Consider the following 27,429-nt stretch of genomic DNA (forward strand, 5'->3'; position numbering starts at 1 on the left):
ATAGAACGTGCGCTGGCTTCATGCGGAAAGTACGGAAAAGTTTACTCACGCGCAAAACCATGGTTTGTGTTAGTTTGCTACAGGCCTAGCACAACTGCTCCATCATCTTATTGTTTTTGTTGTTTTTTCTTTCATTTCACAAAAGGAAACAACACATAATAGAAAACAAGAGAAAACTAAGAACAGGAATAGAACATATGCCACGGATCCAAAAACAATAAGTAAAGGTGGAAACAGAAATGAGCTACTGTGTAGATATAAGTAATATCCATAAGAATAAAGATAACAGTCTCATTGGTATATAACCATAAGAAAATCAATATCAACCAAAGATTACAGAACATTGAAATCAAACAATACTTTTGTTGACAAATGAAGTATGAAAAGTCCATATCAACAAAACTAAGAGAACATGAATAACACGAAGGACCCTATAATGACTGATCAGTGGCAAATAAATATGGCAAGAAACAATATCAACCAAGGATAACAGTTATTACACTTGATCAAAATTTCAACGCATTCTAGACAATATAAAACAAATTGTTAGCATAGCGTCAATACAGAGGACAAAATAAGAAATCTTGATTAAATGCATGTATCATCCTATTGTTTGCTTAAACTCCTGTTTGTACTGCAAAGTAAGTGCACCGTATCATTGTTAGTAACTAATAATATCAATTCTTTCTTCTTTGCATTTTAGCAGTTTTCAAACGATCTGGAAGCATTGTAGATAAAATGAATCATGGATAGAGACAAATTACATATCATTTTTTTTACATTAAGAATGCTGCAGCCAACATGTGTAAAGAAAACTAAATTTCCTGTATCCCCCTGGGTTGTCCACCCTCGGCCTTTGCTTACTGTTCCATTCGCTATGTATGAAGCCGTCATGTTAAGGCAGACGATGTTATGAATTGAACCAGAGAACTTTTTAAGACCCAAAGTAATACGTGCATTATCTAAAAATCGCCCTCTGAATCCCTATAGAAGCTGGGGAGAACCAAGGGTGAAATAAAGAACGAAACAATCAGCACTGTTTATCTTATTTGCGGCTCCCCCAACGCATAAAACAACGCTTTAGAGCATCACAGTGCGCAGAAAGCCGCCCACGCGTTCTGGAGATTAGACAGATTGTTAAGTCCCAGTACGCCATTACAGTAAAGCTAGCTGAGTAATGGACGGAGACCGAAGATGGAGGATTACCAGCTCTGTACACAGTGAACATGTGATGGCCGTGACGATTGCTTTATAACATGACGTCAGATCATAGACTTCATTTGAAGAAACTTTGGACGAACGGAAGTAAAGGAACAGAAACTAGATGGTGAACAATATTAAGCAGTTCGTATTTCCCGAGAACCATAGTAGAATGGAACTCGTTGTTATCAAGTATTGTAGGATCATCCTCACTAAGTAGCTTTAAAGAACGGTTGCAGTTTGATAGGCAAAGACTATGTGTAACAGACCGTTCGGTGTAATATGACCAGCTGCTGCCGCGCCCCGTGCCTGCAAAGCTGGTGTGTTACGCCTAATGGCGTTTATACCGGCTATATAGATATAGATACAATTTTTGTAACTGATCATGATACACTAATATGCAAAAGTTGATCAGAGACGTTTAGCCATTCCTACCTAACCTTTGACATGCACTTTCAACGACATTGTAACAACTCTATATTTCATCCAAACAGACTTGCTTTTATATTTTTCCAACAAAGCTAGTTTTAAAACACCTTATGTTGAAAAAAAGGTATGAGGTGCCTGTAACAGCAAGGTGAACTTTTACATTGTCATAAAAGGCTGTTTCCATTAACAAGATTGCCACGGCTACCAAGGAAGTTTGATCTCTTGTGATTGAATCATGAAACGAGCATTGATACATAAAGAAGAAAACGGATTCACCCTTGCACACATAACGACCCACGGTAGATAAAGTCCCTACATGAAGGCTATGGTTAAGGCTGAAGGTGACTATGTGAAACCGGGTAAGAAGGGCGCAGGTGTAGCGGGAACCGAGACTGTAATACGGGAAACGTATGGGGCGTGTTAGCTTTATAAGGTGATTACGAAACATCTAGTAGCGCAGCCGGCGACTTTCGAAATCAAGTTCATTCTAAAGTAACGCCTCATGGAACGACGAATTAAATAAACAGTTGGTAGTGCATCTTGTATATCTCAAACTTAATTCTTTCCTTAAGATATACGTTTACTAGCTTAGATGGGGATGATAAAAAATGAATAAGGTCCTTGTTGGGCAAAGGACAAGTCTGGAAGAAAATGGTATGCAATGAACATGGCACCAATTTGGAAAACTCTCATAGATTTGATTCTGGATGGAAAAGCAACTCTGGATGGATTCGTGACGAGGGAAAATACGTGTTGAATTCAATCTGCTCCCCCAACGTGAATCTACACACGACTGAGACTTATAAGTCATCTAGTTTGTAAAACGTGTCTAGGCAAACGGTTTGCTGTCTCAAACAAAGACAGTAACTTCTTTACATGTATTTACAAGTCCTAGAGGAATGTACTTATACCGGGATGTATTGGATGTCATGATGCTTCCAATACGTTACAAAAATTGATGATTTGGTTTTGTATCTTCCAAGAAATATTGGGGTGATTTGTAACGGTGGGACAGGACACATCGTCTCTGACTTGGACGGGTCAAGCAAAAAAAAGGATTTGGTCTTGGAAGTTCCAGGGTTGTGCACAATTTCTAGCAAAGGACTGATAATGACAAAAGGCGAATAGTTGCTGGCCATGTCTCTAATGTATACAATGAATAATAATGGTCCTAACACGGAGCCTTGGAGGACACCTGCGCCAACCCTGCACCAACGAGAAGCTTATCCATCCATCAAAACACCATGGAATCTATCAAGTTCATGCTGTTTTAGTTTGGCTTACTTGGCAAAGTTTCCACAAAGTGAGGGTGCAACAATGAAATGCTAAATCATTTCCAAATTCAGCCATGCTTTTCCCCCTACAACCTACAAAAGCAATGCCGGGTACTTTACCCTGCCTGTCATTTTTTTAGTAATATCATAGCAACAATCTTAAGTTAATGTCTGTTATATAAAATGTGAAAGAAAGCTGATGTAGGGTGTTATATCCTGACAACGAAAATAATCATTTTATCTAGGCAGGCGATTCACGTCTTTTTTAACATGTATTAATTCAGTCATTCGCTCAAGCCGCGCAATGCTCAAACCGAGGTAAAAAAAAAATTCAAAACAACTAGCAAAGGGATAAAACGCTTGTGAAAGCCTAACGCCCCTCTCTCACTAGACCCGCGGCACGCTGGCGGCGTCGCGGCGTCCTAAACTAGATTTGTGATACCCTTGACTTTATAATGGGAATATCATTCAAAATGTACAACTATGACCAAAAAGACATCAAAACACACAAAGCTTAAAAAGATTCTTTTTTGGCGATGAAATTCATCGAGTGCTCTGTCAATTCGATCGGCCGCAGCGACGCCGCCAGCGTGCCACGGGTCCAGTGAGAGGGGGGGCTTAACATCTGCCTTGGGATATGTAATGACTACTTATCTCCTCTGCTCTACTTCATTTCGGTGGAGTTCAATGCAGCTGTCATAGCTCGTGCTTCTTTTTTACTTGTTTTCCTCGACTAAAAGCAACTCGTCTGAAACATCCGGGCGTGACTGATGGCACAGAGACACTGGGATGCATTAATTCTGTACATTTTCGGCCATGAGGATCAGAAGGTTATGATTTGGAGAAGAAAAAAAGCGAAGACAGTATGTTAGCTTTGCTCAGCTCTTGTAATGGAATGATGCAAGCACAAAAACACGCTCTTGCTCGTCATATCCTGTCGGACCTGTCCTAAATGGTCGTATCTAAAGGATTTTATATTTAAAAAAAAAAACAGTTACTGAAGTTTTACAAGATAGTAAAGATACGATGAAATTAACAAACTATACGTATACAATTCAATAGAAGCTAATGTTATATTAGGGAGCGCCTCTGGCTATGTTGGCTTGCAGATTAACAAGCTTACTCAATAATTCGTAAATGGGTCTCTATGTATGTTTGATGTTAGTGGGTAGGTGCTGGACCGTGAGGGAGGGTTGATATTGGGACAAATGTGGATGCATAAACATGGAAGATGTCTGAAGAAGTAAACAATTCCGATGTGCGGATTGTTGTGAACAATTACATGTACACCATAATTATTGCCTCTGGTATTAACATCCCGGAAGTAGGGACAGGTATCTAGGACAAATTAGGTATGACTTCTGAGACTGAGGGATTTAAGATGTTATTCAAGACACAATGACAGCGTACTAGGTTCTCCATCTATGGATAAACCGCCTCTCGCCCAATGGTTAATTTTACATTTTGAAACAGATTAAGTCTAATTTACATATAATCGCGTGTCAACACTATCCATATAGCTACTGATGAATATCTTTGTCGCGCCTTGAGGTGAAAAAGGTGAAAGGACATGTCAGTGGAACGATCGAAGTGTTGGGGTTTGGAAATTTGCCACGAACAGATCCAACATTATGTGACTATCTACTAATGGAGCCACCGACACCACTTTCCATCCACGTCTAACCTGTCCAAAGGGGGATGTAAAATCACCATAAACCATCGCCACAAAACTGAAGATGGTCTAAAAAGGCCCTTAACATCCTTAGCACATCACGATATTGCTACTACAGTCCAAACCCATTTGCAGTTTAAAAGTGCATTAGAAGGAGATACGGCAGTCTCCAATTGGCGGAAATAATTGATCGATTACCAAAGTGTCATCACCGCCCATTTCGGTCTCGAATGCCGATGAACCCAACTAATGACTCAATTTTGAACAGGTTAAGAGCTATGCCTTCGATACTAGTTGAAGTACGAAGGGTTAATCCACACATGATGGGCTTATCGATTGGAAGGTTGATTGATGTCAATCACTTCATTTGTTTTCATTTGATGAAAAGACAACAGCAAGCCTGGCATGAATATTTAATGTCGCTGATGCGCAATTACAACGCATTAACACTTAGTTCATATAATTTCATATATTAGATGCTATACCCCACACAAAGTGGCAAAATGAACAACAGATACTTAGAATGTGAATTTAGTATTGGCGTTTTATGAATATTTTGAACTGATATTTTTTATACATTTATATAACATATGCTAGTCTATACTGTACGAGATTAACTGACAGTGGTAGTAGTGCATATCAAGGGGAGCTAAGCCAGTGGTTGGGAAAAAATAGCCAATTGCGCAACTTCAACAAGCCGTCCATGACTTTTACTTGCTGGCAACTGCAGTGTGACTAGTCGGCTTTTTTTGCATCTTTTGAAATTATATTTTAACTTTATATTAATCTTTTGCAATATCCTACTATAATTAATAGTAAGGGTAGTTTATTGTTATAAGCTGTTTTGTCTCATAGATATTTTGCATTATCAAGGTAAACTTGCGCTTTTACCTATCATACTTGCAAATGACTTCGGTTCAGGTTTTAATTCACTATGATTGGTGAATTTACCATGTCATTTCTTGTTTATTGTTCAAGAATCATGTAAGGCGATAAATAAAGGATAAAAAAGATTGATACATATTTTCATCACATAAAGTTTCAAGATGATCTAAATGCAAGAAAGCGGGTATTCCATGATTACGATAACCTTGAGGCTAAGTTGTAGTCAAAAGCGATTTATCAACGTAATTTGCTCAGGTTGCATACATTGCGTGTATATGATTCCGTCAAATTGCACGGTCACGCTGTGCGCTTCTACGCAGGGATCCGTAAAATGATACATTCATTGTCAAACATCTATGAAATGCAATTATGGTATTGCCAGACCTTTGCATTTACTACCTCAAGCCCTTTAGTACTTTAATAAGCACGGTATAAATATGTTAAAGCCCATAGCATAGTATAAATATGTTAAAACCCCTAGTCATATTTTCAACATAATAAATTCTGCATGCAACACCGAATTCAAACATGAAAACAGACGTTTTCCAACTGATTTCTTCAAACATTATCTTTCTGCCATAAAACGCGTGCGATACGAACAATTAAGCACCGCCAGAAACCTAATTCAAAAATACCTCACTGGTCACTTTTTTGGGCAGATAAAAAGTGAATAGATCCATGGAGGTGAAGACTATAGCTCTGGGTACCACGCGCTTCTGTTACTTACCACATCTGGTTCTGATTACTTGGAACCATAAGGCCCGAGTTCAACTCCCGGGTAGGACACCTCTGCACAAAAGGCGCGTTGAGTCATACCAAAGACTTTATAAAAATGGTACATACTTATGAAACAGAATGGAAGTTAAACACACTGCACTGCCAGTGGACTAGCCTCCTGCTGCAGTGATTGCACCACAGTGTGGCCCAGGGCTATGAAACGGAGATGGGCACCTTATGGTGTGGGAGGATTTAACTTGACCACGCTCTTTATGATATTGGGTAATCTTAAGTGGACCCTATTTTCATAATCAAAGACTTAAAGTGAATGTGACTTACCATGAATCTCCCGTGATTCTGGGAATCTGTGTGCGCCAACCGTTGATATACCAACAAGTCAGATATTTATTGACTCAAATGAAGTAGCACCAGAGCGTGTCCTAATCCATATCTAACCAATTCTGGGTAATAAACTGTGCGTTTTGGGACATGGCTTTGGACTTGAGTTTATTCAGATCTACAATTAGCTTCCATTGAAGGCTACTCTTCCTGCACTACCAAAACCGTTTTTCTTATTTTTATCTCCATGAAAAAAGGCTTTTTCATGGAGATACTGTTTTGCTTGCGTTTGGTGTTTGCGTGTATGTATGTGTCACCGGACGCTTAAAGTCACCATAACTGTAGAACCTGTACATGGATTGTAATGATTTTTGGTATGTGGGTGGGTGTTAGGAGGAGGAAGGTCAAGGTCAATTTTGGGCCCCCTGACATGTGTGACTGGAACTGCAATGGCGTATTTGTTAAAATCTTCAATGAAGAAGAACTGAAGAGTGGATCGACAGATCGTCATGTTCTTTGGTACACAGGTAGGTTAGACCAAGTTGTACACACTGAAGTGCAAACTATCAAGGAGGTAGTAAGGAGGTAAATCGTTTGCATGGGTGTCGTCGGATGCTTAAAGTCAGCATAACTGTAGAACGTGTAGATGGATTGTAATGATATTTGGTATGTGGGTATGCGCTGGGAGGAGAATGGTCAAGGTCGATTTTGGGCCCCCTGGTTTGTGTCCCTGGAACTGCAATGGCCTATTTGTAAAAATGTTCTAAAGGGGTATTACTGAAGAGAGGAACAACAGATTGTCATGTTATTTGGTACGCAGGTAGGTTGGACAGAGATGTACACAGTGAAGTGCAAATCATGCGAAGTTAGTGTGTTTGCGTGTGTGTGCGCGTGTGTGTATGCTTGTGTCACCGTGTGTGTATGTATGTGTCACCGGACGCTTAAAATCAGCATAACTGAAGAACGTGTGGATGGATTGAAATGATATTTGGTATGTGGGTAGGTGCTGGGAGGAGAAAGGTCAAGGTCGATTTTGGGCCCCCTGGTATGTGTCACTGGAACTGCAATGGCGTGTTTGTAAATATTTTGCAAGGAGAATAACTGAAGAAAGGAGCGACAGATTTTCATGTTATTTGATGTGCAGGTAGGTTGGACAGAGATGTACAAACTGAAGTGCTAATTATGCAAATTCATACTGAATTTGCATAAGTAATGAGGAATATCTACTCTATTGTGGGCTTTGAGGTCGCACCATCTGTTGGTCTCTTATCTAGGTCAGTAGCTATTTATAGCCACTTCTCCCCTTGCCCGGCCAGTGTGGGTCATACCATTGAGCGATATAGAATGGGGGGAACTGGTTTGATAAAAAAAACAAAGTTTCATGGAGATTTTGGGTCCTAAGACTCTTGTTCTTGTTTTGTTATGTTGATAAAGATTTTTTATACAAAGAAAAACAAGAAAAATTCAAGAAACCCTTTGCGAAAGTCTCATGTATGTCAATTCTTACACAAAGATTTTTTTACTGAAGTTAAGATGATATTTCTAGGATGATGTTCTCCAATAAGAATTTTCTAGAAAAATAAGAAAACTTTTCTTTCTCAGTCGTACTATAAGATTTGTTTTATGTTTGGTCAAATGTGATATTCTTATAGATTCTTTCCTCAATTAAGATATTTTTCTACTAGAAATTTTCTTGAACTTCCTCGGTTTAAGAAAAAAGATCTTAGATGCAATTCTTGTTTGTGCTTAAAACATGGATTCTCGTTTGTGCCTAAAACAGGGATTCTTGTATACAGAATACTATTCGGATAGAAAATTTTCTTTGCAGAAGGAAAAACAAGAAAAATAAGAAAAAAGATTTTTGGTAGTGTGTGGGCCTTCAAAAAGGATCACAGAGCATTTACATATATTGGTTCTCATCGAATTTGACGACAGGCATGTCGACTACTTACACATACATGCATATATATATATATATGACAAATATAAAATATACAGATACAGCAACAAAAAAGCAGCAAGAGGAGCAACATACATTTTCGCCATCTATCACAAATGGAAGGACAAAGACGGGAAATAAACATAAATTCTATAAATCAACAGAAAACTATGCAAACTGTAAAAAAATAAGTCTTTCTATCAACCTGGTACAACAAGGGTGGATGACTGTCCTTTTGGTAAAACCACCTCTCAATTACCATACTGTCGATCCTTTGTGTTCCTAGAAAATATGTTCATAGACCAATAAATAAATAAATAAATAAATATGTTCATAGACCGTAGGTGATATACTTAATGCTGTATTATCACTGTCATGTTTCCGCAATAAACTACTGCTCTTTCTTTTAAAGGGGCAACACTCGTAAAATAACCATAATTATCTTTGCAAATAACCCTTTCTATTAGACTATCGTAAATGTAGTAGAATAAGAATATCGCAGTCCCATTGTGATGGGGTAGAGGAAACACACAATGAGCTAAAAAAATCATCAATCATATCTTATAGATTATCATTTTTAGGAGTCAGCACATCTACGCGTAGAACATTATTCTTTATCCCAGAAAATATTTGTATAGCCTGTTGTTCGCTTCACTGGCAGTTTGATGGGCAAAGCTATAATCGGATGAAAATCAAGATTACGATTTAGATCTTAGAGACCAGTGGACGAACCACCAGGTCCTGTCACAAGCTGAACACTATCTCCGCGAGAACTGACCGCTTTAAGAACACTGCCATTCCACATATTGTGAGACTTTTGAACTCTTAAGCTTGTGTCAAGGCTAATGTCATTATAAGTAAGATGTATTTAATGTAAGATTTTATGATAATGTCGTATATTTTAAAACGCAAGTATATATCACGCTTTTTATTGTTTTAACGTGTAATTGAGAACAAGACTTGTTTTAATTGTGGCGGTGCACTGTGTAAAACAAACCGCAATTCAGCCTTTGGCTGCGAGTGTTTTGTTGACAATAAAAACCATTAAAAAAAAGATTATTGAAAGAAAGCTTAAGGAATATCGGAAGGACATTTCGCCAAAGCTGCTTGATACCCCACGCGACGTAAACCTATAAGACTCGGCATGATACTGGATCTTCCGTCACATTTCTATCTAATTAATGCCTGTCCACTCTTCGGCTCAGAGACTATGGCGTGGGTAGAAAAGCTACCTTTCCATGGCTTTTGTGTTTTGTTGGCATTGTTATGCTCAAGATTGCTGGCTCACGATATTCTCCTTGGTCTGCTGCTCCACTATAAATCCATTTTTCATCATCACAATTGTCTGATTCCAGTTGACAGTTTAGCAAAGTAAAGGCTTCAATGGCTAGATACTAGTATTGATGTGCGTTGCTCTTGCTCCTGGCCTAAATACCCATAATGGTCAGAACTCACACTTCAGGTTGCACATTGCAAATTGCCCACAGGTGAGCAATAGTTGTTAAGCCGTGGCACAAGCTGACTTCCTTTTAGCTACTTGCTCCGAGGACTGATGAAATTTGGTCATTCAATATTACTTGTACTTTACAAAATCGTGACTTCACAAGTCTCGTCCTAGTCTTGTGTTCTCGCGAGACTAGGTCAATCCGTGATCAAGATGTACAGTCTACATCGAAAATTTGGAGGTGCGTATCTCGTTACCTTTTCTAAGTCACTGATTGATGAATATTCTTGTAACTGTGACTTTTACGAGGAGAAGCATTTTCTTCAAAAGTGCAGTTCAAAGTCCGTCGTGAATAGTTGATTGAGGATGCACCGTCTTATCACTTAGCGACTTCTGTTCTAATTAAGAAAGATGCTATCGGTCAGCTCTAAGTGCCCTTGTATCGTCTTCAAATTGTTAAAGATTTTGACACCTTGTTTGACGATTGAAGTGTTGTTGAGATGCAGTTAATTGCAAAGTAAAATCGATGGTTGACAAGGGGCCAACGTATGGCTAATTAACTATCGGCCTTTGAGTAAACACCCTTTTAAGAGTCTTGCCTTTTTCACTTCGTCGTCTGAGAAGTTTTGTCCCAAAGGGTCAGAAAACTTAATTAGTTTATCTCTCTCGCATACTATCATGAGTTGATAGTTTGAAGTTATCTGATTTTGCTGCACTAGCAGGTTCTGCGAATCAGACAAAATCGTGAAGGAACAATTATCCAAGAAACGATGAGTGCAATTAGTGCTGCAATGCATTTCAGCGCTCTCATTTTGTAAGCCTAATGGGTTGACAAGCCGGCCGTTTATAACCCTCCGTCGGGACCGAATGCAACGGTATGGCATCTGACATGCCCCTTAAGTGAATACCTCTTTCAAGTTTCAACCCCACTGTCTCAGAAAATAGATAGATTAGCATAAGGACATAGACAGAATGAAGGTTTCTATACCTAGCCTCCAATAACCCACATATATGGCCATGAATAAAGGTGGGTTCGATCGAATACTGTATTCACTTAAGCTGTATGCATACCCAAAATCATGACGATCCCTTATTCCCTTCTTGAGTTACTGTCTTTCAACGACTAAAACAAAACTGGCCCCTAGCCCTGCAGTTCCAAAAAAGTCACTAAGGGGTCGGCCCAAACCAACACCAATGACTTTTTGCTCCAAGCGCTATCTAATACTGAAAATCAAACAAAATACAAAATTGTCATCACACACAGTATTCGATCTATTTCTTTTAGTTATTTATTTTATGTAATTGTCATCTCCTTTCCATAACGTGAACATCATTCACTTGATGATTGAATTGGTAACAAAATATGGTTGACAAAATGCCCACTGTGTTGATTACCCTTCTACCTAGCCAGATTTATATTACGTTTCGGAGAGTTGGCAGCAGAATGGATATGTCTGATGCAATGTGGCACCTTCTTCTCAGCTCGAAATAACCTGCCTGAAGCTGTTAAGCGTAATAACATACACTCAGTCATATGGAATAAATGACTCGTGGGTAGAGCCTTGCCTTCAGGCCTTCTTCGTCATCTATAAAGTGTTGAAGTATCACAGATAGAATAAAATCCAGTGGAACCTGCGTTGATAAACTATTGTAGTAGAGGTATTATAGTCTAGATATTGAGCATAATGATCAGTTGAAAACACTTTTTTTAATTAGTCCGACAATGCAAACTAAATAGGTTCTATAAGAACAGTAAATGTCACGTCACACCATTTGCATAATTCATATCCATCGATGTTCCTCTCTTTCTCAACCACATTTGCCCACATGTTTGAATAACCCTCTTTCAACAACAGAGCTGAGATCGCTAATGGAAGACCGGACTGAGTGGTGTAGAAGGACTCATTGTCTCCCGAGATGACATCACAGATGTCCTCGTTCAAGGTTCAAGGTTGAATAACCCTATCATAGAACGCATTAGATCTGTAAAATGTTCTAATTGATTATGCAAAATGCTGATTTGCATAATCAATAGCAAGCATCACTTGCGCTGTTTACATACCCAAAATCATGACGATCCCTTAGCCTCTTCTTGAGTTATTGAGCTCTTTCAACGTCTAAAACAAAACTGGCACCTACAGTTCCAAAAAAGCCACTAGGGGGGCCAAACCTGCACCAATGACTATTTGTACCAAGCGAGATACAAAAACCGGAAGTTCTGTTGCAGTACCATGGAAAGCCGCTGGGGGCAATGATGTAATCATTTCTTCATGTTGCCTACACCTACTTACATATACTAAATATCATAAATATCTATCCATGACATCTTGGCTTATGCTGTTCACACACACACACAGACACACACACACACACACAAATACACGAAAACGTAACCTTTTTGGTGAAGGTAACAATATGAAATACCTCCCCGTTGACTTTGGTAGAAGTTCATATAAATATAGATAGGTGAATGGATAATATCAATCTCGCTCAGATGAGATCAAGCCCAGACGCACCGTTCTACTTCTTTCTGCTAATTTACTTTGGGTGGCGCACAAATACCTTCATAGTGGCCCCATTGCTATTAGACCTGTACGTTGTCATCTCTGATTTCTTCTGATACAAAAATATAGATACATGTAACATGTCGTGTAAATGCTGGTCGACGAATACACCTTTTTAAGACAAAAAAACTTAAATCAATAACATAATGGATTTCTTGTTGATATATCTTTATGTAGTATTATGATGTTATAAAGTACGTTTCCTTGCTGCGTATGTACCAAGAGAATACGGAGACAATGTTCTTTCTTAGCCACGAGCCAAATCCCATTAGCGCATGTAGTAAGGAGGATACATGCATGCCGGAGACTGATTACAGATATATAAACGATGCAGCTAAATCCCCACTAAGTTCCTTTGCTCTAATTTCGTTGATCGATGGCCCTTGGCAAATTCAAGACCGAAGATAAGCAAGAGAAATGATGCCCTAAATTCGCCCAACCGGACTGTTGCATCCTAGAGCTGATTGCTAACCATGTAGGATTAATCGTAGAGATATGAATCTCCTGCTGTGGGTGGGTCATTAATCACGAGTCTACGATGCGTTCTGGGACATTCTGGGATGCAGCATCTTTGTGATCCGAGAAACATCACGCGGCAACTTATCTAGGGGTGCCGGTGGTAATGGGAAAGAAGCAAATAATAACGATTTCTAAGGTCCCAGTTGTGTAGTTCAAGAATTCCGTCGATTTATCAGTCGCACATCGTGAGTTCTTTTGTTATCTATTGGTAATTCCGTAGGGTATAGTCTGTCAGCTCAAAAGTTTGGAGTTATTATGTACTTTACCGCTCTAAAGTGCTCAAGATAAACGACGTATCCAAACAATTTTGCATCATATGATTCCACAAATATTATTAGTAAAATTGCTGCCGCATTCATTCAGCTAAATTAGTAGTTATGTATCAAATTCAGAAGATCAGAAAAACAATCATCAGCATTTATTACCCAAAAATTGTTTCGTCGTCATAACAGTTCCTACGTCATACCTGTTCGTACTGGCGCCTATGAATTATGGGTATTATTTCATAAGTGACATTTAATCACTTTTTCAGCTCCTAGGTCTTCAAAATCCGCGACGGTGTCATTGATTAATTAACTTTCAGATGCTCAATTAGTTCAATGTTCAACCTGTTCTCCAATATCCTTACTAAATGTTAGAATGATCTAGCTGGTCACGAACGAATCTCACTCAGAATTGTAAAAAAAAAAGTAATAAAAGTAAATGGGATGTCATGTTCATGTCATATCTTTGTTTCATAACCGGTACTCATTGATTTATTGATATGACAACTTTATCTTTATACCTGTTGTTTTATGACTACTAGGGTAATTCCACGCTGTTTTGAAGCACCTGAGAGAGCTGAGATGTGCCTTAGAATGACAATGACAAGTGACAGTGTCTTTTTCCGGCGCCGGCGGGGTCAGAGCGAGGTCCACGCGTTCGGCGCGCTAGCCAGAGTGTATAATCTAGAGGTCACCCTAACTGCACTCTACTCAGGCTTACTAAAGCCGCAATTTATCGTAGCCTGATCATGGAGGGATCTTCAGAAAGGATAAGGTTATCAATAAGGACTTGGTGTAGACCTATAGTTGATTGTTCTTTGTGTTTGAGTAGTCAGCAAGTTGTGCACCACTGAATGACAATCACAGTTAGGACATCATCCGACTAGAAGTGACTACACCAAGCTGCAATGACGTGATACCGACTGTGTGTCCCCAACCCTGGTTGGCGCAGACCTCATGATCTATCTGCCACACACAGCTTGTGCTGAACAATTTTCCTCTCTAACTACTTATAATAACTGTAACATGGAATACGACTAGAATATCCCTATGTTCGAAAACGTTGGGCATTCTTACGCACGCTGACCATCAACCTGTGACTTAATGAAGATGATGCGCAAAATGGACGGAAAATCAGTTCTGCTTGTTTGCACTCTGCAGACACTTGATTATTTATTATATAAGTAAAGTAGGATATTACTTAGCGCTAGGGACATCGTTCACATGCACAATACATGTTTTCAGGAATAAAACTGAATCTTTACTACGGGATAAATACATTTGTAAACTCAGACGTTTCAAGCGCCAATCCGGCAGCTTTATTTCAATGAGGAGAATTCAAGTAGTAAGGAGGATACATGCATACCGGGGACTGATTACAGAAATATGATAATAATTTCTCCTCATTGAAAAAAAGCTGCCGGATGGGCGCTTGAAAAGTCTGAGTTTACAAATGTATTAATCCAGTAGTATAGATTCAATTTTATTCCTCTTTTCCTGACCTGGATGTCTAATATTCACAAACATACATGTTTTGGTTTCAATATTTTCTGGTGCCGTCTGAACAATACAGTTAGCACGGTTTAAAGTTCATCGGTGTTGATAATCAATAAACATAGTACAAAGCTAAAGTTTGTTCCACCACAGTGCACACAAGGGTTACATGGTTCCATTCCGAACCCGAGCTGCCATTCATCCTTTCTGCCCGGTGATTCTACATCATGTCCTTGCCAGACTCTCCTGTGATGTAACAGTGGGTTACAGGAATAGCTTCGTGATGAGCTCTCTTTTGATCTGACCACAACGGGTTGGCCATTTATCTGCTGCCTTTCTCAGAACGCACGCCCTGTAGGTAAGAAGAAGTGATGAGACGTGGTGACAGATACAAGGAAATTCCCACAGTGTTTTTCTTCCACTATAACAGCATTTTCGACCGTTGTTGGGGGCTGACAAAGGCTTCCATCATCAACATTGCCACGTCATCATTTTAGCCTCATCATCATAAAAATCACCTCGTCTCAAAATACATGATATACTGAGATAGTCTACACAATACATATTAACATCCCCCTACTGTACCATGTATATAGATTGGCAGTTTTATGTCTACCAAATTACTAAAACAGGATATCGATTCACACACTGCATGTAGGCCCACTTTGCAGATCAAACCTTTGAGGTCATAAATTTTTGGTGACTGCTAAATCTGCCCGCCCGGTGAGACTTTCTACATAAAAAGGCTGACCAATTATGTCTCCAATAATTATCGACATTTTGTCGATTAGTCAATAAAGCAGATTTCAATGCAAGAGGCCTCCACTGCTGATAACAAATGTAACACTAGTAGCTCTATGCTTAGAAAATGCACAATACGGGTCCGTTTGTTCATGAGAAATTTTAAATAGACCTTCACTATGACAGGTGATAAAGTGTCATGACATAATCACTGCTAGTTCAAACCCAACAACAAAGGTTGAGTGAATTAACTGACTTTGAAAATGAAAATTGACAATGTTACAATATAAATGAACATAGTTGTGTAATGACATTGCAAGGGGCAGTTTATATTTTTATGCGACCAATTTCATGCATGTTGTGTTTTTTCTAGTAGAAACCAAAGTTTAATCTCAACATCAAGGAATTAAAAAGTAGTAGAAAAGAATTATGTCTGTAACAGCTGTTGAACCAAAAAGGTTTATCTATAAATTGAAGCAACTGAACGGAACAAACAAGATGTGCAGTGAATATCAAGTAACCAAGTCACATAGGCTGATACCTTGACATTTCTGCGTTTCAGCTGCCTGCAGTAAAAGGGACGTGGTCAACTTGGGGCGAAAGCATCAATCAATCAGTGCCATTAGCAATGACAGGGATAGCAAACGCCCACAGATCCAGCAAGCCAGACGTCCATAAACCTGTCAGACTATTCCAATCCACCATTCTTTCGCGAGAAGAACCTTTGACACCACAGCGGTCCGTCTAGGCTCTTCGCATGAGTCAATTTAGGTCAGGCAGGAAGGCAGGCGAGTTTAATAGACCAAAGCTACTTTACAAGGAAAGGCTCTCAATGGGATGGAATTTTGAGCACTTCGTCTGCAAGATAAATATTGTTATGTCAAAAACCTCTTCTTTAGCTGATTTGGGGGTGAAAGTCACATTTTTCGTGTTGACATAAAGAGAACATAGCAAATCCCCCGCTTCTTGTACTGAAGACTGTGATGCATGTTTATTGGATGCTGTCCGTGGTTAGCGATATTTGATGAATGGCACTTCTAATCGCACAGAGGCCTGTTTTTCACGATGGGTAAAGCCTCGAGTACTTTATGTCACGGTATGCGTTTCGATGCTCAAAGTACTGGCTGTGCAAAAGGAATGGGCAATCACTCTGCACTAATGCGCCTTTAAGCTAGACGATGCCATTGCCCTCTGACTCCTTAATGGCTCATGGTCAATACACCTTTAGTCACGGTGTCCACTGGACGTACCATGATACAACTGGCAACACAATTAAGAAAACAGAACTTTGTGTGGATATGCAGAGTCTGTCGTTCCTTTGGGCCACAAATACGTCAGCAACGGATAGAAGCGACCTTTTGGCTCCTTTGTACCTTTATAACCTTAGAATAATGAATTATGATACATGAGTTTAATCCAATCGCTGCTTAGCATCAGAGAATTATAAATTCATAGCTACTTTGATGTATACTGAACGTGAACCGTATGGGAATCACAGAGTATTGCAGAAACACATATTCCTATTTCATGTCAAACACGATACGTTTTACGGACCATTTGGCCCTTGAAGACAAACCCCCTGTATTAGTGATGCATGTATTTGAAGGTTGACGTCCGTGACCTTGGCAGTTGTTCTGGACGAGGGCAAAGGTGATAGACATCATTAGTGACCCGTGATGATATATTGCAGTCCATCCCTCATGACGTTAGAATATCTAATTTCAGCAATTGTGCCACAGGTATTTGGGATATACATGCATTGATTCGTTTATATCCAGGACGAGCAGCTTTTCGTGATTTTTGTCGTTTATAGATGATGATGAAATTGAATGAAAGAAACTATACGCATTGTCTTGAAATTAAGTAATTGCAAAAATAATGAGGTCAGCCACAAGCCACATGCATCCCTATGTTTATTTACAACGTTCCTTGTGTATTTTGTTTTTCAATGAATGAGATATACACAGCTTGTAAGACTTGGTCAGCCTCCTAGTTCTTGTCGTTCTTTCCACCCACGCACCTCTCATGACTTTGTCTAAGAATAGCCGGGTTGTTTCGACCGTATATTTTGCGTACTGGAGAGTTCACCCCCCATCAATTTGCGAGACAGCACACGCATTGGTTTAGTCTAAATGGCGCCATGGTCTTTGCATGATATCTTCATTTTCTTTCTATTTGATTTGCCCGAAGCGGGGACCTGCCAATAACAGAGCCCCAGTTAAGGTGATATTTCATTCGAACTGTCTGTAATTTGCACCGGTAGGAATACGTATCTACGGTCATCAGGATCCCCATGGCTCGATTCATAGCGTCATTTGGCTTTATTGACGATCCCTAGTATGTGACATCAATAAGAAGTTAGTTGTGCTTTAAGGCCTAGCTTACAAAAGATTCCATACCCTTATTATCACCCCGCTTTAAATCCAAACTATAAGATTTACTTTGCAAAATAACATAGCCGTAAAATAATGGGTTACTACATAGTTGATAGAAATATATAATCTCAGTTGCGCTCTATAGTCTTAGAGGCAAATCATAGAGTTATAATGCCTCATTTCCAAAGTAAAAAATGTAGCACGTGCTATTTTAAATGTACAGGACGTTGTTTGAATGGTGTCGTGTCGTCCTGGAGGTGTCAATTCATTCCGGGATTATACAAGTTTCGAAAATTCACTCAGAGGGATATGGTGAACCGTATTCTTTTTTACGTTCAAATAATGGGTTTCTTTGGCTACCTCAGTTTTACGACGGCGTAATGTGACTAGCTGGCCGTAAAAAGGCTTGGCGTATCGACCGGTACTCTTGGCCCCCACAATTCAGACCTGTGTGGATGATAGCTATAAGGCGGAAACATGCTGTTATCCATGCCGGAATGAAGCTCTAGGATTAGTCTGGGTTACCATTTAGTTGTCTAGATTTCCCATTCAAATTCTAGATCAATGTGATTCCCGACAGCTGATATAAATCTGAGCCAAAATGAATATGCTCATTTGTAGGACAGGACTGAATGGCCAATACTTGTGAGGAAATTCATTGTTTTGGACTTTGGAGCAAAATAACAAAACTGCTAATTTTATAAGAAATGATAAATGAAGGAAAACAATAAAATGCCTATAAGCAAACATACATAAGCAATCTCAAGATCTGAAAGAAAGACATTGCCTCTTATAAGTAGAACTCCGAGCAGTGCTACATTAGACATCTTTAGTTTGAAAAGATCGATGCTATTTTCGTCAGAAAACCTCATACCGTTGATACTGGTGGTGCTGGTAATTCCTTTTGGTTGTCACAACGTGTACTCGTGATTTCAAACAATGTCACAAAGACGCTATGTAACAACAATTCTTACAAAAGACCATGGCAGTTAATTATCTCTCCCATTGTGCAGTGAAACGTTACCCGGACATATCAAGTGTAAGAATTTCCAACGCTTTGCCGTGGTATTCAGACTAAACTATTGATGGTGCACCCTGTGGTACAATAAGAACTTACTTTTCGATCTGGTTTGGCCCTCGAGTGACGCACACAAAGTCCGTACCAATATATCTTCTACACAACAAAACATGGATCATGTTACAATTGAGAGATACTGAATTCCTTGAAAATAGAGACATCTCCCTCCTGGGTGGCACATAGCTGACAACATCACCTTGAACCCTAATTACAGAAAACAAGCCATGCCCCTGCCGCCAAACCCCATTTGTCATTGTCAATGGCAGCCTTTGTCAGGGTCGTGTGTTGTTGTAATGGGGCTAATCCTTTCTTTCCACGGTACCGAATGAAAAGTTGGTGAAACTAGGGTGACGGATCCACTTCTATAACCATGTACAAGTGACATACAGGCGGGGACTTCCTTCGACGTAATCATCTTAATGCCGACCGACCTTGGCAAGGGAAGGTCGCTGTCAGCTAATGCGTTGGAAATGGATAGCTGGACTTTGAACATGATTACACACTAAGTCTAACTAATGAGGATAACCTTTTGTTTAAAAGCACCAGAATCCCGAGGATACACAATTCATGCATGCAGCGAATAAGAATCGCAAAAGGTTTTTAATTAAATACATTGATTGATTGATACCTTGGCTATTGATTCCAAGTATTTCAGCATACTTATTTTCACATTGCTCTAGTGTAAAACGCGTCAATAAGTTATGGCACCAACCAACGCCACGATAACTTTTTGTTACCAACACTGTCATGAATTTTTAAAATGCGAAGATAATTTTTGATGTCAATATTGAAATCACTGCTTCTTGATGACAGTCAATGAATGCGAACTGGTATGGCAATTGCATCCGGTGCATGGGCACGGTCCTTTTTCTGTCTGCGATTTGTAAATGACTGTCAAAAGCAGGATTAGTCATTGTAGTCTGCAGAAAAACAAGTAGTCATTTTTTTCATACATCTAAGAATGAATACATGCGGGATTTTCAGGCTTTCAAGAGATGTGGTTGATTCTACTCTTCTGTTGCTCTATCTAATATTCTAGACCGTGTTTTAGTCAATTGGTCAACTTAGGATATTCAGATTACGTGCAATGTCCGTTCGATTCTCTGTACAGGTCTGTCCGCAATTTTCGTCTACAATGTCCCCGGTCTCATCTTGACCAGTCGCTGAGGACAGGTCAGATATGGACAACAAATCTCATTTGGCTGAAGTAGACTGAGCCGTTAAATTGGCAACCCCAGGTCAATCTGTCTGTCTGTCCCCCTGTCACTTGATGAGTCACGGAGAAGGATTGGGATGAGAATGTTTAGTAATGAGCTGACTCAAACCATCCGGTACTAACTGGAGACAACGGGTACTGGGCTCCTGAACGGCTGCCAAGTGGTCTCCGTTGCTTACCGTTTTTACCAGGTCTAAGCACAACCTGCTTTTATGTCCAACTACGTCAAATGATATCTCATGGGTAGCTAGACAGTATTACGCCTAAGCACCACAATAGGCGTTTATTTATTCTATTTCACTTATCTATTATTGTCCTTAAAGTTAAATCCAACAGCTTACCAAGGGAGACCTGGGAACATTTTTTTTCTAAATAACCAAGCATATCCAACATACAATCGATGAACACAAAGACATGGGCTAGAATATGCAATACACATTGTTATAACTTAACATAATGTGTGTTTTCCTGTCGTTTACTTCAGGTTCATCGTGTGTTTACGACAGCGTGACGATTTACAACGGTGCAGACGATAAGGCCCCGATGATCGGTCGGTTTTGCGGCAGTAATGTCCCACAGTCCATCACGTCGTCCACCAACCAGCTCTTCATTCGGTTCAAAACGGACAACGCCTTCCCAGGAGATGGCTTTAATGCCTTCTACAACAGTTCAGGTAAAGGTAACCGCGGCACAATTTCAAAGTAGACAAAAAACTGAATAAAAAGACTCTTTGTACACATCCAAGTATCTTTCTTATTCAACCATCTGTCACCTTCCTCAGGACAATTCTGACTTGTTCACTTTGCATTGCAGCTAAGGTGTCGCTGCTTATAGATAAACCAAAAGTAGATAAACTATTGTTTATCAAAAAAGTTCAACAACTTGAGGTTTGCAACACTTTCTAAACCCAGGGCTTGGGGAACTAACTTCCTGATGCATTTCGTGCAAGACACCTAGGAACATGGCAAACTAATTGGGTGTCTTTGTGAGTTAAAGAAGATAAATGCCCCAGTGAGATTTATACCGTTGCAATCAAGATGAGCTTGTCTCATCAGAAGCGCTGCCCTTCCCACTTCCTGCAAAGGTCGCGGATTGTATTTCAGAATTTTTGGTATTTCATGCATTGATATTAGATGTAAAAGGGCTTATGGCGAAATTACATTTGCTTCAGCCAGAACTGCAACGACTATGAGTTTGCAATTCTAATTTGAGGCTTTTCAATTCAAGCTGGCAAGTTCTAGCCAAGGGTGATTAAAGGTAAAGTTAGTCCCGTAGCCTAATTGAAGCCGAAGGAACAGTGGGTCACCGGTTGTTAATCCACTGTATCAAGGGAACGGCGTTGAAAGGCGGAGCCCACCACTGTTCTTCCACCGCCTTTTACCTCTCCTAACGAAGTCAGTCATGTTTATACCTGTGGATTGAGGAAAGTCGTGGAAAGTGTTTTCCATGGGCACAGCGTCTGTAATATGTCAAGGATTTCGAACCAGGTTCTGGGCAAAACGACGATAACAGTTGGTTTAACGGTGATGGCTAATACAGCCATTTCATGAGGAACAGATACATGGATCAGCAAATGTGTTTAAGACAGAGAGTTTATTTACATACGCACGTAATTGAAATATATACTTAAAATGCGAATGATGAATGGGTGACCTTCTATCGCGGCCTACGGGCTACATTGCAGTCGAAAAGAAGAATGACACAAAAGAGTCAAGTGGTTAGAGGCCAATCTGATAAATTAAATAGATTAATTTGTTATGAAGAATTCTCCAACTCAAGAAAGGTACTCGCCGAAATGTTGAGTTGGAGAACACTTTAATTCTTCACTGTGTGTTTTACCAACTCAGAATAACTTTCCTGCTAGATTGATGAATTGTTAAGGCCAGTTAGGAGAAGGTTTTAGAATCGTATTTTCGCCATTTTCTGTGTAAAGCAACCTTAGGGCTGCCTTTGTACTTATTCCTAGATCCTAAGGAGCATTCTAGTGGCATAGCTAAATCCTTAGAGAGCAACGAGTATCTTTGAACTCATCTCCCAAACTCGCCCCAGATTACAAAGTTTGATTCTCAAGCTTGAAGAAAGCAGCCTTTATTGAAATGTAAAAAATGCAGTATCGCAGTGACATTCACAGGTGGATGTGTTGATTCCCCGGTGCGTGGAAAATTGCTTAATGCCTCACAGTGCAGAAAAAAGGTCAGTGTTGGTTATCATATTGCCATCACTTTCCGCCTTTACCGTTATCTTTAGGGCTGTAGCAGGATATGGTTGGAATTTATGGCTTATTTTAGGCAAATTAAAGAATGCAGTTACTGTAGTAAAAGCCGTTCCCGTATACCTACATTGTGACATGAATAGTAACTCACCAGGTTTGATTTCCCTCGAGGTATGCCGACGGTGAGGTATGGAAACTAAATTGACAGTCAATCTATCAAAAATTGCTAATAACATAAAGCATATCAAGTTGCTTACTATAAATTTCGTCATATTCCGTTGTATTGGACAGTGCTTTTATCAAATGAGGACAACAACAATATCTTAAAAAATATCTATCCTCAACGGATAGGTATGTTATAAAATATATATGTATACGTACGGTCATTAAAATAAACTTTGGACCACGTTGTAACCATTGCATTTTTTATTTTTTATTTTATTCGTTTGGCATGCATTGTATTTACATGCCAGGGTTGCCCAACTAGCTTCAGCTATTACAAAGGGCAACCCTGGGAGAAAAAAAGAATCATTACATTTAACATACATAATCATTACATTAAACATACGCAGAGATCACTACTAGATTAATTAAAAGGTTGACATTCATATTTACATTTTTTACACGAATTCTATCGGAATGCCTGCAAGTAATTATAATGTTTACAGCTAGCTCCGTCGCATGTGTCACATAGAAGTGTATATATATATATGTAAACTTAAACCAAGAACTGCATTAACCACTGCATTAACATACATAAGAGTACGTTGATAAAGGTTTGACATCCAGGTGGTAAAATACGCCAAAAATAAGTTACTCATGAAGAAACTGGATAAACTTTTGAAACAGTCAGACGTTTCAGACGGCATCCACTGTCTTTCGCCAGTGACTAACGATATGGACTGGAAAACCAGATTTATACCGAAACTCTGAATAGATATGTTAATGAGGTTAAGACAATACATACAGAGTATATATAATAATTTACATTTTGGACCATATCTGTAAGCATCGCTACGCCTATCGGTGCAGTACAATGTGAACTCGTCAGAATTGCCCTGTGGAAGGTGACAGAATAAAACACTTGCCTGTGCAAAGGAATTCTGTTGTCCAGTGAGAATCAACAATTTAATCAGTCTGAATCATTCGTTTTCACCCTTTGTTTGTCGTTACAGAAAAACCATCTAAAGGTTCTCCTGCATACACCAACCCCCAGCCGGTCCCGAAAGTTCTGACCGATCCTACCGGCATCATTAACACTGATGATCTGATGTCATCAGGACGCAGGCGGGATCCCATCCTGTCTCTTTGGTCCATCCGGTCCAAGATCGGCACCCAGTTAACTCTCAACTGGGAAGCACGATTCAACGCCATTCGCAGTGACGGCAATGGATACTTCAAGGTATTTTTCACTACAGCATGTTCAATTCATTGAGGGAAGAATTGCATCACTCATTACATATGTTAGTTATCACTTTACCCCCTATCTACTCGCTCTGTCGATATATAGCTTGTACTTGTTTGGCTTTTTATGGCTCCTTGCTCCTTGACGCTCGCCCCTGAGCTCTGAGTCTGAAGCTACTATTATAGTACCAGACTCTCAAAATGAGGTTGAGACAATGTGAAAGCACCTCTTATTTCGAATTACCAAGCCGCACGGTTCTTAGTTGCTACTTCAGCATATTAGAATATGAGTCGAGAGTCATGTCTACAATACTTCTCTACTTATACCGAGTTCGCTATCACTGAAATGACATTAAAGACGAAGTCACGACTTGGGGCTGAGCAAAAATCCTCCTAACAAAATATTATCACGGCGCATTTGTTATCGTAACCCCATTCCCATTTCCATTAAATGACTTGTACTCTAAAGCAAGGAATTTAATCATTCACGCATACACGGATAAATAAATCTTACAGTTAACGTCAATGCGCGTCGAGGCCAGTGACTTTCACGGTTAAAGTACTTCATTTTTGTAGTAATGTTAAACCAGGTGGAGAAGCTTTTGAAAGGACTGCTTCAGCACAAATCCCACACCGGCTTGTTATCAGTTGGCGAGAGACAGTTGGGATTGGTAGATGTCAAAGGTTATGGATTAGTGGACGTGGGGGTAGTCTCGACGCCGCTAACCTCATTACTGCTAGCAAGTTCGCAAGTTCCATTAGACCAACAGCGCGCATCTGGTAGTCTACAAGATGCCATTGTTTCCACATTCAATGCCCAGGGGCAAGACGGCGCGGCGCCATGGAGAAAGTGGTTTTGAAACAGGTGAATTCCAACTCTAACAGTGCATATGTTATGGGTGATGCCTCAGCAGAGAAGGAAGTTTGTACTAACGTTATTTAGGGAAGGTTATGCCCTGACTTCACTCAAGCACTTTCACTTAACCTCTTGAAGACCCTCAGAAACGCACACAAAAGCACTGTAAACTGCTGAAGAATACGAATTATTAAGTCCATTCATGTTGAGATCCAAAACGTTGATGAACGGCCTTCACCAAGTACCAGTGATAAAGCACTTAATAAAACCTGTTGAAATTATATGACCATTTTATGTCAACAGTACCAGGTTGGAATTTGAATTGGTCATATCAGATATGTATCATAGTGCTCCATTGCCATTGCAGAAACTCTTTGGCAGTTACACACTGTTTGTTTATTTGTTCTCCTATCTGAATCTTTTGTCCTTTGTTACAATAGCCGAGTTGGCGTCGATATATTTACCTTGAAACGTTAGTTAAACAAACTGGTGCACATGAGTAATAGTGCCTTCAGTTGCAAAGTTTTGCGAGGGTCATATAAAGTGATGATGTAATGCATCACTTCGATAGAGTTGCATAAGCTATCGCTGTAGCCAAGCGGTATAACAACGTTACCATTGTGGCGGATAACCTGACAGATAAAGGAACACCATTTCAAGGGTAGGCGGGCACACTGGCGCCAAAAAGTCTATTGATAACTTTACCCTGCCTAAAAGTCTATAGCAAGTGATGTGAAGGTTTTACATGCATTTGCCACTAAATTTTGTTTAGTTCTACAGTTGTCTATTCCGATTTAAGTTTTGGGATTTCACTTTTCTACACTTAAAAGTTGTAGCAAGTGTGAAGACTAACCTACCTGATGTACAAGGGAAGCATATATAGGAGTCTAGCACAGACATACAAGAAATCCATTACTAGTGTATTGTTGGGATAGCACCCCCTCATCCTATTAATTTACTAGTAAGAGATTTTTTAGATATCTCTTACTAGTAAATTAAAGAGATAAGGGGGTGCTATCCCATTAATTTACTAGTAAGAGGTTTTAAAAATTGTCTTATAGTGAAATAATGTGATACGTTTGTGACAGACATTATCACGTGTAAAAGTAGTTATCACGGTTTTCGATTGAAATACTTTTTTTGGAATAAAAAAAATGGGATAAACAGCTTGAGCTAATAAGCATTCCCATGTTCAAAGCATCAAAAGTCACCTCATTCTAATCAATCACGTTAACGTGTTATTTCATTTTGCGCATGACCGGCGAAGTGCAAGTCAATGAGGCAAGCTAGCTATCTTTATCGCAAGTTTTCTCTCTCCCTACGACACCTTCTGTAACCCGAAACTTCCAACTTGGTTGAGTTTCCCGGCGAGCGGAAAGCCCCTAAGTCACAATATCGCACACGTAGCGTTGTACGAAGTAATGATTTCGAAATGACACTGCAGGCTACGTCCCAGTGAGACATACATAATCTACATAAAATCATCCACGGAACTTTGGGGTCCTGTTGCTGAAGAATAATCATAGAACATCATTCAGGTATGTCAGAGAACACGCCTGTCAAGATACCTTTTATCGTCATCCTCACGTCATTAAGCATGCACGCTACACCACCTCGAGAGAAGATACGGACGATTCGCCGACCTCCACGTAATTACGTAGATAGTAGATATCACCTTCACTATAATTGAGACTCACCGCAACCTACAATCATGTCCGTGATGATAATACATGAAAGGCTATGCCTCCAAGAGTGCCTATCGGCTCGAATTTTTGAGAGTCTGTAGAGTGGATCACCACATTCATGACAACGAGGATTCCAGTATTTCTTTGAAGCTCATCATAAAAGTAATGCCTAGAGACGTGTAAAAACACCGTGCTTCAATTTTACAGTGTCTAGACATAAGCTTGAAACTTTACTCTGCGACTTTTGATTTTGAGGTCTAGCCACTCGGCTTAATAGGTATTCGTTCATCTGAAAGTAAGTCGATGGCCATGCAAACTTGATCAAGATCTGATCAATTTCGTGGATCGGGGAATTGGCTTCCCGACCTACGATGACCCAAAACCTCACTTTAATGAATGACAGATAGTTAATTAATTGGGGCCCTTCCATCATCCTGGGTACGGGACTTCGATCGGTCCACTTTCCGGGTAGTTTATCTGAAGGTCAGGCCGACGAGACAAACCGTGGAAGAATCAAAGCTTCCTAGAACATGGATATTTCGAATTAATAGTGCACTGATTAAGTACACAGAAACAAACATAAAGATATATTGACCATGCTACTTTCATGAACTACTGGCAAACACTCTTCAGTTATAGTCAATTGAGGTTCTTTATCGCTTTCCCCGGCATAAAATCCTATTCTATCTTCCTAGCCTGCATGCGTATGTTTTATATGATATGTATGTGCTTTGGTGACTGATATACTTGCCATTTTATACTTAACAAAAGAGCTGGAACAATGCTACTGCTCAATTGTAGTTGTAGAATACTTTTCCAATGAAGCGGCGCATGTAAGATGTAAAACTACAATAGCATTAAATAAAATGTATTCACTTGCCATCAGAGATAATTGAAATCCACCATACTTCACATCCGACCGATGAATATGAAAATCTAAGCATTAAACTATAAGCAGTCGTGACTTTATCCTTGGCTGTAAGTCAGATTGTAAGTTAAATAGTTTTACATGTCATTTATTTAATGCTCGGATTTTCTAGTTACTATATACACTCCATGGCTTGATATCCAATTGAATTATGTGCCATATCGTATTTATTGCATCAACATTGTGAAAGCAAGA

The 27,429-nt window shown here is 39.6% G+C and overlaps 1 protein-coding gene across 1 annotated transcript in view; it reads left to right on the forward strand.

Moving 5' to 3' along the window:
• The window catches only part of LOC136448735 (tolloid-like protein 2), a 40,259-nt gene that overhangs the window by 9,417 nt on the left and 3,413 nt on the right, over positions 1 to 27,429 (forward strand). Inside the window, exons 4-5 of the mRNA XM_066448381.1 lie at positions 20,634 to 20,822; positions 23,537 to 23,763. Of these exons, the coding sequence (XP_066304478.1) occupies positions 20,634 to 20,822; positions 23,537 to 23,763 (416 nt within the window). The remainder of the gene's footprint in view (positions 1 to 20,633; positions 20,823 to 23,536; positions 23,764 to 27,429) is intronic.

Source organism: Branchiostoma lanceolatum, chromosome 14 (genome assembly GCF_035083965.1).
Source record: "Branchiostoma lanceolatum isolate klBraLanc5 chromosome 14, klBraLanc5.hap2, whole genome shotgun sequence".
NCBI classification, from domain to species: domain Eukaryota; kingdom Metazoa; phylum Chordata; class Leptocardii; order Amphioxiformes; family Branchiostomatidae; genus Branchiostoma; species Branchiostoma lanceolatum.